This window comes from Pseudophryne corroboree, chromosome 9 (assembly GCF_028390025.1).
Source record: "Pseudophryne corroboree isolate aPseCor3 chromosome 9, aPseCor3.hap2, whole genome shotgun sequence".
Lineage (NCBI taxonomy): Eukaryota > Metazoa > Chordata > Amphibia > Anura > Myobatrachidae > Pseudophryne > Pseudophryne corroboree.
Window position 1 is genome coordinate 297,922,154 of NC_086452.1, and position 15,644 is coordinate 297,937,797.

A 15,644-nucleotide genomic window follows, 5' to 3' on the forward strand; every position below is an offset into this window, starting at 1 on the left:
CCTGATTGACAGGCAGAGGCGATCAATGGGCGGGAGGGGGCAAAACGGCGGAGTTTAGCCGCTGTGTCATAGGCGTGGTCCGGCCAACGCAGGCGTGGCCGGACCAAACGGGGGCGGGCGGCTGCGTGACGTCATACGCAGCGGGCCAGGGAGCGAGGAGTAGCTCCTGGCCAGCACGCTAAAGCTGGCTGGCCGAGAGTTACTCCTGAAGTGCAAAGGCATCGCCGCTGTGCGATGCCTTTGCACTTCTGCGGGGGGGCCGGCACTGACATGCGGGGCGGACTAGCCCCGTGCTGGGCGTCCCCCCGCATGTCAGGAAAGATGATCGTAGCTGTGCTAAATTTAGCACAGCTATGATCAACTCGGAATGACCCCCATTGGTCGGACGGAGAGAGTCCATTTAAAAAAAAGAAGCCAATAAATCAATCAATAAAATTAGTGTACTGTATACAGACGCAAGTGAGTGTGTTAAAGCAATGGTCCATTGAAGTTGGGCATACAGTGCTGTATGTGAGCATCCAAGTTTCGTAGCCAATACAGCAAAACCCATGGGAAGAGATCACTGCTTACATTTACACATGAGCTTGTGTCTCTATCACCAGGCGTCATGGCCAAGTGGTGAAATGTCCCGCACACCGTGCTCAGAGTCCAGGATTCAATTCCCAAAATGCGAATGCCTTTGTTTCTCTAGCATCCATAAGGGATATTGGGGGAATCTAGTACGATGGGGTATAGATGGGGTCCAAAGGAGCCAGAGCACTTTAAATGTCTTCAACTTGGTGTGCTGGCTCCTCACCTCTATGCCCTCTACCACAAGCAGTTTAGAAAAAAGTGCCCTCAGGAGAGGATGCGCGTCTCTGCAGCTCCAGAGAGTTTTCTTCAATTTCTTTTAATCCTTTTATTTTCGGTATGCTGTCTGGGCAACATCATACCTGCACCATGGGAATGAGGAGGGGGGGGGGGGGGATTGGCGGTCACTGGCCTTACGAGGTGCAGAGCCACTTCCCCGCTGCAGGACCACCGTCCTGAGGGGTTGTTCAGCGGGGCACTGCGCCTTGGCTGTGTTACAGCTGCAGCACGCCACACACCCCTAATGCTGCCTGAAGGTGACATTGTGGTGAGTACAAACCGGGGGCCCCGCTAGGGGGTCCCCCGGTTCAAAGGGCGGCTGATCAAGGGGGCGGCATACGGGGACCCTCCTGGGGGGGTCCCGCTAAGATCCCCCGTGTAGAACTGGCACAATAGGGCTTGACTAGCACTTGTGTGATGTTTTAAGCTCAAAAGGAGACTTTTGCCAGTATAATAAATGTATGTAACGCCGGCATCATAGGAGGGGGCGGAGCTACCTCAGAGCAGGACCTGTGGCGTTTTTGTGCCTTCCTCTGCATACAGCATACATAGCGCTTCCTGATCCTCAGACACGCTTGATATTTGGTACAGGGTATGGCAAAGGGGGAGAGCCGTTTGTGTACACTATGCTGATCCTATCTAGGACAATAATTGTTAGTGTTTGCTGTATTATAGGGAGCTGACATTCTCACCGAGGCTGTGCAGCTCAGGGTGTGCTTGTGTCCCCTCTCACGCTCTCTCTCTATCTCTCTCTCTCTCTCTCCTCTCACATACAGTATGGCAGGCTTGCATTATAACTGTCTGTGTGTATGTTATTGTGCTTACTGTGAATATGGGTAAACACAAGCTGTGCAGTGTATGTCACACTAGATTCTCTCCCTTATATAATGACCTGTGAACAATGCAGTCAATCTTCACAAATCAGTGAAGGGGCTGGGGGAGAGGGTCCAGAGCTCCACTGGTTAGGGTCTCTTAAAACTATGATGTCAGATATGTCCTCCCAGCTCACTGCTAAAGTGCAGAAAACTGAGCTACTGTACTACAACAAGGGGTGGCCTTCAGGTTGCTGGCGCCCGGGCTCCCGGCGACCACCATACCGGCGCCGGAATCCCCTCCGCCGGCATACCGACATCTTTTCTCCCTTTTGGGGGTCCACGACCCCCCTGGAGGGAGAATAGATAATGTGGCGCACGTAGCGTGCCACCGTGCCCGCAAGGGGCTCATTTGCACTCGCCCAGCTGACGGTATGCCGGCGGTCGGGATTCCGGCTCTGGTATGCTGGTTGCCGGGAACCCGACTGCCGGCATACCATACTACACCCTACAACAAGCTGTTGCAGATTTAGCTGCTAGGGCAGATAGACAGCCCCCCACCTCTCTCATGCAGGTCCTCAGAAGCGTGGTTTACCTGCTATTCTATCTGATTCAGATGATGATATACAGGATGATGGGGATGACCTGGACCCCGTTTCCTTGATTCTACAAAGTTAGATTCTACAGCACCAGCGCATGCGCAGATCTGACCCGATCGCTGCGCTGCGATAAACTGCAGCGAGCGATCGGGTCAGAAAGACCCCCTTGGTCTTTTACGAGGACAGAGCGAAGCTCCGGACTAGACAGCAGTTCTTGCCGAAGGTTGTCTCTGCGTTTCATCTGAATCAACCTATTGTGGTTCCGTCCAGTTCTGACGCTTCTGCTCCTCTGGAGGCGTTGGATGCTGTGCGTTCCTTGAAGATCTATGTCAAGCGCAAAGCTCGGGTCAGAAAAACGGATTCCTTCGTGCTCCATGATGCGCAGAAAAAGGGTTGTCCTGGTTCCAAGCAGTCCATTTCTCATTGGATTAGGCTTACTATCCAACAGGCCTATGTGTCGGCAGCCTTACCTGTTCCTAAGTCTCTAAAGACCCACTCCACAAGATCAGTGGGCTCTTTCTGGGCGGCTGCCCGTGGAGTCTCAGCCTTGCAACTGTCCCGAGCTGCTACCTGGTCGGGGAAGAACACCTTGGTGAAGTTCTACAGATTTGATACCCTGGACAAAGAGGATACCCAGTTTGGGCAGGCGGTGCTGCAGCAGTGTCCGCCCGTTCTGGAAACTTTGGGACGTCCCCATCGTACTAGATTCCCCAAATATCCCTTATGGATGCTAGAGAAAATAGGATTTTAATACCTACCAGTAAATCCTTTTCTCGTAGTCCATAAGGGATATTTAACGCCCGCCTCAGTGCGTGGACTTTTCTGCAGGTTCTTGTTCTATAGTTACCTGTTCAGCTGTTGCTGTTGTTGTTACCAGCCGTTGCTGGTTGTTGTATGTTAGTGGTGTGCTGGTGTGTAAATCTCACCACCTTTTCTGTTATCATGTTCTTTCTCTCATATGTCCTTTCTCCTTCGGGCACGTTTTTACCTATAACTGCCTGTGGGAGGGGGCATAGAGGGTAGGAGCTAGCACACCCAGTTGAAGAAATTTAAAGTGCACTGGCTCCTTTGGACCATGTCTATACCCCATAGTACTAGATTCCCCCAATATCCCTTATGGACTACGAGAAAAGGATTTACCGGTAGGTAGTAAAATCCTATTATTATTATTTTTTTTTATTTTTTTCTTCGTGTCATAAAAATGACGCACATCCAAAAGTACAGCTGGAGCCTCGCTCATCTAAGCCAGTGGTTCTCAACCACGGTCCTCAAGTACCCCCAACAGTTCATGTTTTCCAGGTCTCCTCACAGGATTGCAAGTGAAATAATTTGCTCCACCTGTGGGTCTTTTAAAATGTGTCGGTGAGTAATGAATACACCTGTGCAGCAGCTTGGTGACAAGGAAAACATGAACTGTTGGGGTACTTGAGGACCAAGGTTGAGAACCACTGATCTATGCTGTCTATGGCGTTAGTCCCGATCACGGAGTTGCAGCAATAGAAAATACTGTACAGAGACTCTCTAAAGGCTACAGTGGCAAGTGTTATCTTTAGAAGTATAATGGGGAGAGATAAAAGCTCCTCCCTAAGTTCCTGGATGCTAAACCACAGTGCTTAGCATGTCTGTACAGTATTTTCTATTTGAGTACTAAGTAGCACGAACAGCTTGTAATGTACTTTGCTATAAAGGCTACATCAGCAAGGGTTATCTTTATAAGTATAATAGGGAGAGATAAAAGCTCCTCCCTAAGTTCCTGGATGCCAAAACACCATGCTTAGCATCTCAGTACAGTATTTTCTATCTAGCCAGAAGCACAGCACCCCGTGCAAGCTGGACGGACAAATGGAGGGGACCTGACACACGGCTGCTTGCAGTTTCCCTTTGCGGTGTCACATAAACTAGTGGCCAATCTGCCCCGAAAGCCAAGATTCTCCTCTTTCATATGATACTGGTCTTGAGTCTCTTGGACATCCATAAACGGAGATATCAGGACACAAACTGGACCCATTTTCCCATTGACTATAATGAGCCGCTTGTCAGATGTAGCAGTACACAGGTGTTACTTTCACAATCTCCCTGAAATGCATTTTCAAAAGTAGGCAAGTATGAGTTTACCACTCTCCAAAGCTTAGTACATCTCCCTTTATGTCTAGTTGATGAAATGTGTGGCCACTTTTATGGATAAAATCTATTTGCTACCCGGAAACTGAAGGCTTGGTAGACCACCGACAAACATGTTAATAAAGGTGATCGATCGCACAGAATAAATGAGATGTCTTGTATCCTGTGAAAATTTTGCAGTATGAGAGATATCCCAAGGTTATACAGGCTTAATAGCTTTTCAGTTGCTGAACGATAGGCAGACAAGATGAGTGTTTGATATGTTAAAAGATTTGTTGGCCCAGCTGACACAAAGTTAACTCAAACCTGGTTCAGGTTGCTGTCCAGATAGGTTACCTGAAGTTCAACAATATCTAGCTGAGGTACAAGACTGCAGAGGCAGAAACACTGACATTTCAGGGTTGGTCTGGTTATTTCAACCAGGGTACAAAGTATTGGTGCCTATGCAGTAGTGTAAGCTCTTTGCTCACTGGTAAGGGCTTTTAGAGCTTGAGCTCTGTGCACCAATGTAAACGGTGAATCTTCGCATACAGCACTTACAAAAATGCTGTACTTAAGATTTATACTTAAGGTTTGGCTGGTTCTGTCTTTCCGTGAAATGAGTGTTTCAGGGCAGGAACTGGATTGCAACAATGTATTGCTTTGAACTTGTGGGAGTGTCATGGAAGTGTTGTGGGCTTGTAGACTGAGTTCCATGCTATTCGGAGTTGTGTGTACAGAGAATCAGGTAAGTGTGTTTCTGATGAAACCATGCACAAATGCCTATACAAATTTATAATAGTTGTGGTGGTTAGCGTAAAATCGGTGAGCGGCCCAGCTTCCCACTTGTAGACTCACGGATTCTCGCTGAACAAATTCTCACATTAGCACATCAGGCTTCTATGTGTCCGACTTAATCAGCACCAGCATTGTCCTTTTAAATATCAGGCATTAACACTATTAGAAGTGACAGGTTTTACAACCTAATGCTTTGCAAATAAACCCAAATGGCGGAATTCAATAGTTTTTCTTCCGGCAGCCAGCAGATGGTACTCAACTGAGCTATTCAAATGTTAGTATTACTGCCTCACAGCACTGAGGTCATGGGTTTGATTCCCACCATGGCAATACTTCTGTGGAGTTTTGTATATTTTCCCCGTCCTTGCATGGGTTTCCTCCAGGTACCCTGGTTTCCTACCACAACCCCAAAATATACTGGTAGGTGAATTAGCTCCCAACTAAATTAACCCTAGTGTGTATGTGTACATGTGGTAGGAAATATACACTGTCGAGTCACATTATTTTGATCGCCTCCTACATTTGACGTTGGCATCGCGTAGCCCATGAAGTACGTCACATGTCATGTGCTGGCTTGGTGGGTATATAAGGTGTTCGATAGGCTCTGCACACATATCAGTACTCGTTACTGTCATGGGTAAAAGGGGCAATTTATCTGAGTTGCAAAAAGGGATGAATATTGGCTTTCGGGATAAGTGTGGCAGTATTTCTGAAACAGCGCAGTTTGTGAACTGTTCGCGTGCTGCTGTGGTGAAGGTGTATTGTGACTGGACAAATGGCACCATTGCGAAAAACCAACGTGGAAACTGTGGAGCACCACGTGCCATTGATGTGAGAGGTGAACGTGTGCTACGAAGGTGGATGAGGGCCGACCAACATACCACAGTAGAGCAGCTCACCATCAAAATGAACCTGGGGGCTACCAGACATGTCTAAAATGACAGTTCAGCCCATCTCGCTGCTGTCTGTGCTGCACACGGCGGTTACTCTGGCTATTAGCTGGTGGTGATAAGGGAGTGGTTCATAGGGTCGACCACACTTAGGTCAACAGTTTCTAGGTCGACCACTATTTGTCGACAGTAACCAAGTCAACGCCCAACATAGGTCGACACAAGCATTACGTCGACACGACAAAAGGTCAACTTGAGGTTTTTTCATTTTTTTGGTGTTGTTTTCTTCGTAAAGTGACTGGGATCCCAAATTAGTGCGGTGTCCATTCCCAATTGTAGTGTATGAAAATGTTAAAAAAATTTAAAATCGTGAAAAACTCATGTCGACCTTTTGTCATGTCGACCTAGTGACCCTGTTGATGTAATGCATGTCGACCAATAGTGGTCAACCTAGAGACCGGATACCGATAATAATGTGACTCAACCGTGTAGATTGTAAGCTCCACAGGGGCAGGAACTGATGTGAATGGGCAAATACTTTCTGTAAAGCGCTGCTGAATGTGTATGAGCTATATAAATAACTGGTAATAAATATACTCTCTAAGCCACCTATTGGGAAAGACAAGAAAAACTAAATCCTAGTCAGAATTGTCGGGACAGGCAAAGGTAGTCCTCATCTTGACTTATGTTGATTTCAAGAGCGCAACCAAAAAAAGGGGGTTGTATCTGTAAGGTGCACACTGTATTTAAAAATATCACTTTCATTAATTTCTTTAAAATTCCGTCTAGCGCAGAGGTTCCCAAACTGTGTGCCGTGGCTCCCTGGGGTGCCTCGGGACACTTGCAGGGGTGCCCTGGGTTGGTGGTCCAGGACCAATTCAAATTATTCATGGTCAATATAAAATAGGCAAAACCAGTGCTGGTGGCTGCCAGTCATAAAATATGTGGCCAAACAGAAGCAAATCTTGTCCCTCACCACACAACTGACCCTAAGGATGACATATAAACGTGATCTACTTAATGTAATATTTCTTTCTAAATTTCTCAATAAGAAATTATTGGCCTAGGGGTGCCGTGAAAAAAAATTCTGATATTCTAGGGCGCCGTGATTCAAAAAAGTTTGGAAACCACTGGTCTAGCGGATACTTACACAGTATAGAAATATAGAGTTTAAAACCGATTGCAAATTAAATTAATAGTGCTCAAAGATAGAAAGGTGTGAGAAATAATGGAAAAAAAATGTCTGCTTCGTTTGTTTTGTCTTTTTTTTTTTTTTTTCTATTTTTCTTTTTTCATTTTATCTGTGTGATCACAAGGGTACACATTTTTTATTCCCTCTTTGGTATTGTATGTGTGTAAATCTCCTTCATAATTTTGTGATCAATGTTCTCTCTTAAACAACAAAGCCTTGACAAAGCAGACAGCAAAATGCGCGCAACGGAGTAATGTCTGCTCCGATGTGAATGTAGAAATGTGTAATTCTATGTATATTCCCATTAGGTGAGACTTGATGCGGCACGGCTATAACGGTTGTACTCGTTAATTGGACAAATGCTAATTAGACCAATACCGTAGCAGCATGCTTGTTCTCACCTATAGCACTGAATAACGACTACACATAGTATCATTTACTAAGAGAGTGATTCTGCTCCAAATGACACGCATGCCTATATTTCCCTATTGAGACCGTATGCAGGCCGGCTAAACAGGAGTTTCTGTGAATGAAATCAATGCAGCCGCAGCCTACTCATTCCCACTATAGGCAGTGAACAACAACTACACACGGTATAGTTTATTGCAAGTGTTAAGCATCAGAGCAGTAAATGCATATTTGGCTTGCAATGCACATGTATATGCATAACAAGGAATAACATTTGATACTGTGACTCGGATGTTTTTTTTCCTGTGATTATATCCATCCTTAGCAAACATATATGTTTGTATCACAAATACGACCATTTAAGAATCACAGCATTCAACAGTGATTAGTTGTATGCAGGAAGATTAAACGGGAGTCCCAGCTAATTAAACAGACGCTGCAGTAATCCCTTCTTTTTCCACTCACTGTGGGTAATGAATAACAAACACTCAATGTGTGATCTACTATAAGTGTAAAGTAGAATAAGCAATTGAATATAGGGATTGTCTTTAAGGGACATGTGTGTATGGTACTAAAGAGAACCCAGTGATCGCGCTTAGCCCAAAAAACTCGCGCTATAGTTAGTTGTCCAATGGTACACGTGCTCGTATCTTTCTAATGCCAAACACAACAATTCAGTTGCTAACTATGTGGCATTCTGCTGTTTCCTAAAAAGTGGCTACAAGAAACCATCACACACTTAAACCATCACCCCCATATCTGTCTGTCTTATATCTATCTACCTATTTACCTCTATCTAATTTATTATAATATTTATTTGTCTCATCTATCTAAAGGTGGGTACACACTAGTAGATATATCTGCAGATCAATTGATCTGCAGATATATCTATGGACGGATCGGGCAGTGTGTTCAGCATACACACTGCCCGATCGGTCGGTGACTGACGTCATGAACTGGGCGGGCGTGTACACATGCCCGCCCAGTTGACCTGTCAATCACCGCCGGCCGCCGCAGCATGTGTACGGGCGGTCGGCCGACCGCCCCGTACACACACAGCGACGCGCCAATATATCGGTAGATATATTGGCCGTCGGCTGTGCTGCGCGGCCGACGCGATACGTCTGTGAACGACGGAGTTCACAGACGTATCGGCCGTACACACTGGCCGACGGTCCCGCGATATATCGGCCGTTCAAGAGAACGGCCGATATATCGACCAGTGTGTACGGGCCTTAAGGGCAGACTAGATGGGCCAAGTGGTTCTTACCTGCCATCAATTTATATGTATCTACTTGTATTATAAATGTACTGATGGACATTTTGTGATGATATGCAGCCAACAATTGATGCTACTATTTTATGTCAAGGTTACTCACCATCTTCTCCACTTACATCACTGAATTAGTAACTGTGTACATTTTTATTTATTTTCATTCCTTGTTTCAGAATTGCGGTTCAAAGTTCCCTGGGGACACCTTGCAGCCAAAGCCTGGGGCCCACCTGATGGCCGCCCTGTTCTCTGTCTACATGGTTGGTTAGATAATGCAAACACATTTGATAGACTTATTCCTTTGCTTCCACAAGGTGAGTTTATAGCTAGTGATCCACTACTTTTTATTAATATTTACTTGTATAAAACCAACATATTACTTAGCTCATTTCACCCCGCGTGTGAAATGAGCATGTGCTAGATTGTGCCTGCATGCAGGCCAATCTAGCACCGGCGATAGCGACGAGCGAGGCCGCGCATCACTATCGCTGGGGGCATACACACGAGAGATCCGTGCTTAACTTCTAAGCAATGTAGTCAGATTGCTTAGATTTTAAGAACGGATCTCTCCTTGTGTACCCCCCTTAAGGTTAAGACCCTGGATAAGGCCTCTTAGGTGTTCCACTCAAACATGTATAACATAAAATGCATTATCATATTCAAATGCAGCTTTTATTATGAAAACCTGTGTGTATAATCCTTTTTGCAGTTTTGGAAGGGTGGAATAATGCCGAAGCAAGAACCACAAACTATGTCTTGGTGGTGGTTAAAAAAATATAAAAAAAAATACACACATTTGCTTTTGTTCATTGCTTTGCAATTTCAATATAAAAACTGCTTATGGACCATTTTGGGTAGCTAATCGGGATCCGGTCTCTAGGTCGACAGTAACTAGGTCGACACTATCTAGGTCCACTACTATTGGTCGACAGTAACTAGGTCGACAGGGTCTCTAGGTCGACAGGTCAAAAGGTTGACGTGAGTTTTTCACAATTGTTTTCTTTTTTTGAGCCTTTTCATACTTAACGATCCACGTGGACTACGATTGGAACGGCAATCTATGCCGAGCGAAGCGGTAGCAGAACGAGGCACCTTGCCCGAAGCTCGCTTGCCGTGCGAGGGGACACGGTGCACTAATTGGGGTTCCCAGTCGCTCTACAAAGAAAACGACACCAAAAAAACCATAAAAAATTAATGTCGACCTTTTGACCTGTCAGCCTAGACCATGTCGACCTAGTTACTATCTACATTCCATACCACACCCAGATAATCTGCCTTGTGATAGAAAAATGGATAGTAATGTTATTTTCAGGAAATTCAAAGTTTTCTGAGAAAACAAGCTATAATTTGTGGATACTGATTGGCGTTGGTTTGTTACCTGCCCAAAAAAGTGCAAAAATATGCCCCGTAGCGAAGGGTGAGTGAAAATCATTTTATACTATTTGGATTACTCAAGGAATCTTGGACAAAGTAAAAATGTACACTGTTACACCTGTGATTATTGTCAAATATGGTACACAAGGTTGGTCAGATCATCGTCTTATACGATCTAAAATGAGGCTGAATTACAAGCCCCAACACAGAGCAGAACACAAAATTCCATCTAGACTGGCACTTGCTAAACTTGTCCATGATGAGGAGACACTGCGTAAACTGGCTGCTGAGTTCGGTAATGCAACAACACTCATACCTGAAGAGGTTGCATCAATTTATGAAGGCTGGCGGATATATGCGAAATCCCTACATACAGTATGCCAGTAAGTAATATGTAGTCCGCAAAAGAAAAACAGGGATTGGTTTGATGAATCTGATGCTGATAAAAAGAAACTCGTTGAGGAATCAAGGTGCGGCCTAAAGAGTTCAACAGGTAATTAGCAATTGTAATACCCTGCTAAGTGAGATATTATATCTTCCCCTGTGCATCGCGCTACAGCACATGTCTGTCATTAAACAGACAATTTCCAGCAGCAGCTGTAATCAAAGAGGTCAGAAGCAGGTCACATGACCAGTGTCAGGGAAGTGACAGTTGAACAAGGCAACAGTTGGGCAGTGCAGCCTGACAGTCAGGGAGATGGGAATAGGCACTGCTGTATACTACTGAAATAAGGACACCCCTTCATGAGCCAGGGGAATACAGAGACGACATCGGGAGGGTGGTCTCACTCTGTCTGACAGTGTGGCAGCCTATTAGAGGAAACTGAGTCTGCCTCCTCTCCTGCAACGGGAGCAGCCTGTGTCTCCTCTGCATCACAGCACTGTCCAGAGAAAGAAGGGGCAATGTTGCAGCCTGTTAATAGTTAGTTTTCTCTAACGTCCTAGTGGATGCTGGGGACTCCGTAAGGACCATGGGGAATAGACGGGCTCCGCAGGAGACTGGGCACTCTATAGAAAGATTTAGTACTATCTGGTGTGCACTGGCTCCTCCCTCTATGCCCCTCCTCCAGACCTCAGTTAGAATCTGTGCCCGGACAGAGCTGGGTGCTTTTAGTGAGCTCTCCTGAGCTTGCTAATAAGAAAGTATTTTAGTTAGGTTTTTTATTTTCAGAGAGCTTCTGCTGGCAACAGACTCTCTGCTACGTGGGACTGAGGGGAGAGAAGCAAACCTACTAACTGCGGCTAGGTTGCGCTTCTTAGGCTACGGGACACCATTAGCTCCAGAGGGATGGAACACAGGACCTGACCTTGTCGTCCGTTCCCGGAGCCGCGCCGCCGTCTCCCTCGCAGAGCCGAAGACATCGAAATCGGCGGCAGAAGACTCCTGTCTTCACATGAGGTAGCGCACAGCACTGCAGCTGTGCGCCATTGCGCCCACACTAACCCACACACTCCGGTCACTGTAGGGTGCAGGGCGCAGGGGGTATGCGCCCTGGGCAGCAATTGATACCTCCTGGCGAAAGCTGCATATATACAGTTGGACACTGTTATATGCATGAGCCCCCGCCATTAATTTTACACAAAATCACGGGACAGAAGCCCGCCGCTGAGGGGGCGGGGCCTTCTTCCTCAGCACTCACCAGCGCCATTTTCCTTCCACAGCTCCGCTGAGAGGAAGCTCCCCAGGCTCTCCCCTGCAGAATCACGGTAGAAGGGTAAAAAAGAGAGGGGGGGGCACATAAATTTAGGCGCATTAATCATAATACAGCAGCTACTGGGTAAACACTAAGTTACTGTGTGATTCCTGGGTCATATAGCGCTGGGGTGTGTGCTGGCATACTCTCTCTCTGTCTCTCCAAACGGCCTTGTGGGGGTCCTGTCCTCATTTAGAGCTTCCCCTGTGTGTGTGGTGTGTCGGTACGCGTGTGTCGACGTGTTTGACGAAGAGGGCTATGTGGAGGCAGAGCAAGTGCAGTTGAATGACGTGTCGCCGCCGACGGTGCCGACACCTGATTGGATGGATATGTGGAAGGTGTTAAATGATAATGTAAACTCCTTACATAAAAGGTTGGATAAAGCTGATACCTTGGGCCAGTCAGGGGCTCAACCCATGCCTAATCCTACAGCGCAGAGGCCCTCAGGGTCTCAAAAGCGCCCACTATCCAAAATGGTTGACACAGATGTCGACACGGATTCTGACTCCAGTGTCGACGTCGATGATGCAAAATTGCAACCGAAAATGACAAAAGCTATCCGCTACATGATTATAGCGATGAAGGATGTTTTACACATATCAGAGGTAAACCCTGTCCCTGACAAGAGGGTTTATATGTATGGGGAGAAAAAGCAAGAGGTGACTTTTCCCCCTTCACATGAGTTAAATGAGTTATGTGAAAGAGCGTGGGATTCCCCTGATAAGAAAGTCCTGATTTCCAAAAGGTTACTTATGGCGTACCCTTTCCAGCCAGAGGACAGGGTGCGCTGGGAATCCTCCCCTAGGGTAGATAAAGCTCTGACACGCTTATCTAAGAAGGTGGCCCTGCCGTCACAGGATACGGCCGCCCTAAAGGATCCTGCAGATAGAAAGCAGGAAGGTATCCTGAAATCTGTTTATACACATTCAGGGACTCTACTGAGGCCGGCAATTGCGTCTGCGTGGATGTGTAGTGCTGTAGCAGCGTGGACAGATAATCTGTCTGAAGAAATGGATACCTTGGACAGGGATACCATTATGCTGACCCTGGGGCATATAAAAGACACTGTCCTATATATGAGGGATGCCCATAGGGACATTTGCCTACTGGGCTCTAGAATTAATGCAATGTCAATTTCTGCCAGGAGGGTCCTGTGGACTCGGCAGTGGACAGGTGATGCCGACTCCAAAAAACACATGGAGGTGTTACCTTACAAGGGTGAGGAATTGTTTGGGGACGGTCTCTCGGACCTGGTTTCCACAGCTACTGCTGGGAAGTCAAACTTTTTGCCATATATTCCCTCACAACCTAAGAAAGCACCGTATTACCAAATGCAGTCCTTTCGCGCACAAAGAAGCAAGAAGGTCAGAGGTGCTTCCTTTCTTGCTTAGAGGCAGGGGTAGAGGAAAAAAGCTGCACCTTACAGCTAGTTCCCAGGAACAGAAGTCCTCCCCGGCTTCCACTAAATCCACCGCATGACGCTGGGGCTCCACGGGTGGAGCCAGGAGCGGTGGGGGCGCGTCTCCGACATTTCAGCCACCAGTGGGTTCGCTCACGGGTGGATCCCCTGGGCTATACAGATTGTGTCTCAGGGATACAAGCTGGAATTCGAGGTGATGCCCCCTCAACGTTACCTAAAATCGGCCCTGCCAGCTTCCCCCATAGAAAGGGAAGTAGTGGTAGCGGCGATTCACAAGCTATTTCTCCAGCAGGTGGTGGTAAAGGTTCCCCTTCTTCAACAGGGAAAGGGATACTATTCCACAATGTTTGTGGTACCGAAACCGGACGGTTCGGTCAGACCTATATTAAATTTAAAGTCCCTGAACATTTATCTGAAAAGATTCAAGTTCAAAATGGAATCGCTCAGAGCGGTCATTGCAAGCCTGGAAGAGGGGGATTTTATGGTGTCTCTGGACATCAAGGATGCTTACTTGCATGTCCCCATTTATCCGCCTCATCAGGAGTACCTCAGATTTGTGGTACAGGACTGTCCTTACCAATTCCAGACGTTGCCGTTTGGGCTCTCCACGGCACCGAGAATATTTACCAAGGTAATGGCCGAAATGATGGTGATCCTGAGAAAGCAAGGAGTCACAGTTATCCCATACTCGGACGATCTCCTCATAAAGGCGAGGTCCAGGGAGCAGTTGCAGATCAGCGTAGCTCACTCTCAGGAAGTGTTGCAACAGCATGGCTGGATTCTGAATATCCCAAAGTCGCAGCTGATTCCTACGACGCGTCTGCCCTTTCTGGGCATGATTCTGGACACAGACCAGAAGAAGGTGTTTCTCCCGGCGGAGAAGGCTCAAGAGCTCGTGACTCTAGTCAGAGACCTCTTAAAACCGAAACAGGTGTCGGTGCATCGCTGCACGCGAGTCCTGGGAAAGATGGTGGCATCGTACGAAGCCATTCCCTTCGGCAGGTTCCATGCAAGGATCTTTCAATGGGATCTGTTGGACAAATGGTCCGGATCGCATCTTCAGATGCATCGGCTGATCACCCTGTCCCCCAGGGCCAGGGTATCTCTTCTGTGGTGGCTACAGAGTGCTCACCTTCTCGAGGGCCGCAGGTTCAGCATACAGGACTGGGTCCTGGTGACCACGGATGCGAGCCTCCGAGGGTGGGGAGCAGTCACTCAGGGAAGAAACTTCCAAGGGTTGTGGTCAAGTCAGGAGGCTTGTCTGCACATAAATATCCTGGAACTAAGGGCCATATTCAACGCCCTGAGTCAAGCGGAGCTCCTGCTTCGCAACCAACCGGTGCTGATTCAGTCAGACAACATCACCGCGGTGGCTCATGTAAACCGCCAGGGCGGCACAAGAAGCCACCAGGATTCTTCGGTGGGCGGAGAATCACGTGCAAGCACTGTCAGCAGTGTTCATTCCGGGAGTGGACAACTGGGAAGCAGACTTCCTCAGCAGGCACGACCTTCACCCGGGAGAGTGGGGACTTCATCACGAAGTCTTCACTCAGATTACAAATCGATGGGAACTGCCACAGGTAGACATGATGGCGTCCTGTCTCAACAAAAAGCTACAAAGGTATTGCGCCAGGTCAAGGGACCCTCAGGCAATAGCTGTGGACGCCCTGGTAACACCGTGGGTGTTCCAGTCGGTCTATGTGTTTCCTCCTCTTCCTCTCATACCCAAGGTGCTGAGAATCGTAAGAAGAAGAGGAGTGAGAACAATACTCATTGTTCCGGATTGGCCAAGAAGGACTTGGTACCCGGAACTGCAAGACATGCTCACAGAGGACCCATGGCCTCTGCCTCTCAGACAGGACCTGTTGCAACAGGGGCCCTGCCTGTTCCAAGACTTACCGCGGCTGCGTTTGACGGCATGGCGGTTGAACGCCGGATCCTAGCGGAAAAAGGCATTCCGGAGGAAGTTATTCCTACGCTGATGAAGGCTAGGAAGGACGTGACAGCAAAACATTATCACCGCATATGGCGAAAATTTGTTGCTTGGTGTGAGGCCAGGAAGGCCCCTACAGAGGAATTCCAACTGGGCAGATTTCTGCACTTTCTACAGTCTGGAGTGACTATGGGCTTGAAGTTGGGATCCATAAAGGTCCAGATTTCGGCCCAATCCATTTTCTTTCAAAAGGAACTGGCTTCTCTTCCTGAAGTTCAGACGTTTGTTAAGGGAGTGCTGCA

General features: G+C 47.3%; 1 protein-coding gene across 1 annotated transcript in view; it reads left to right on the plus strand.

Annotated features, from left to right (window-relative positions):
• SERHL2 (serine hydrolase like 2) overlaps positions 1–15,644 on the plus strand; it is a 309,035-nt gene that overhangs the window by 41,000 nt on the left and 252,391 nt on the right. Inside the window, exon 3 of the mRNA XM_063940393.1 lies at positions 9,098–9,235. Coding sequence (XP_063796463.1) covers positions 9,098–9,235 — 138 coding nt within the window. The remainder of the gene's footprint in view (positions 1–9,097; positions 9,236–15,644) is intronic.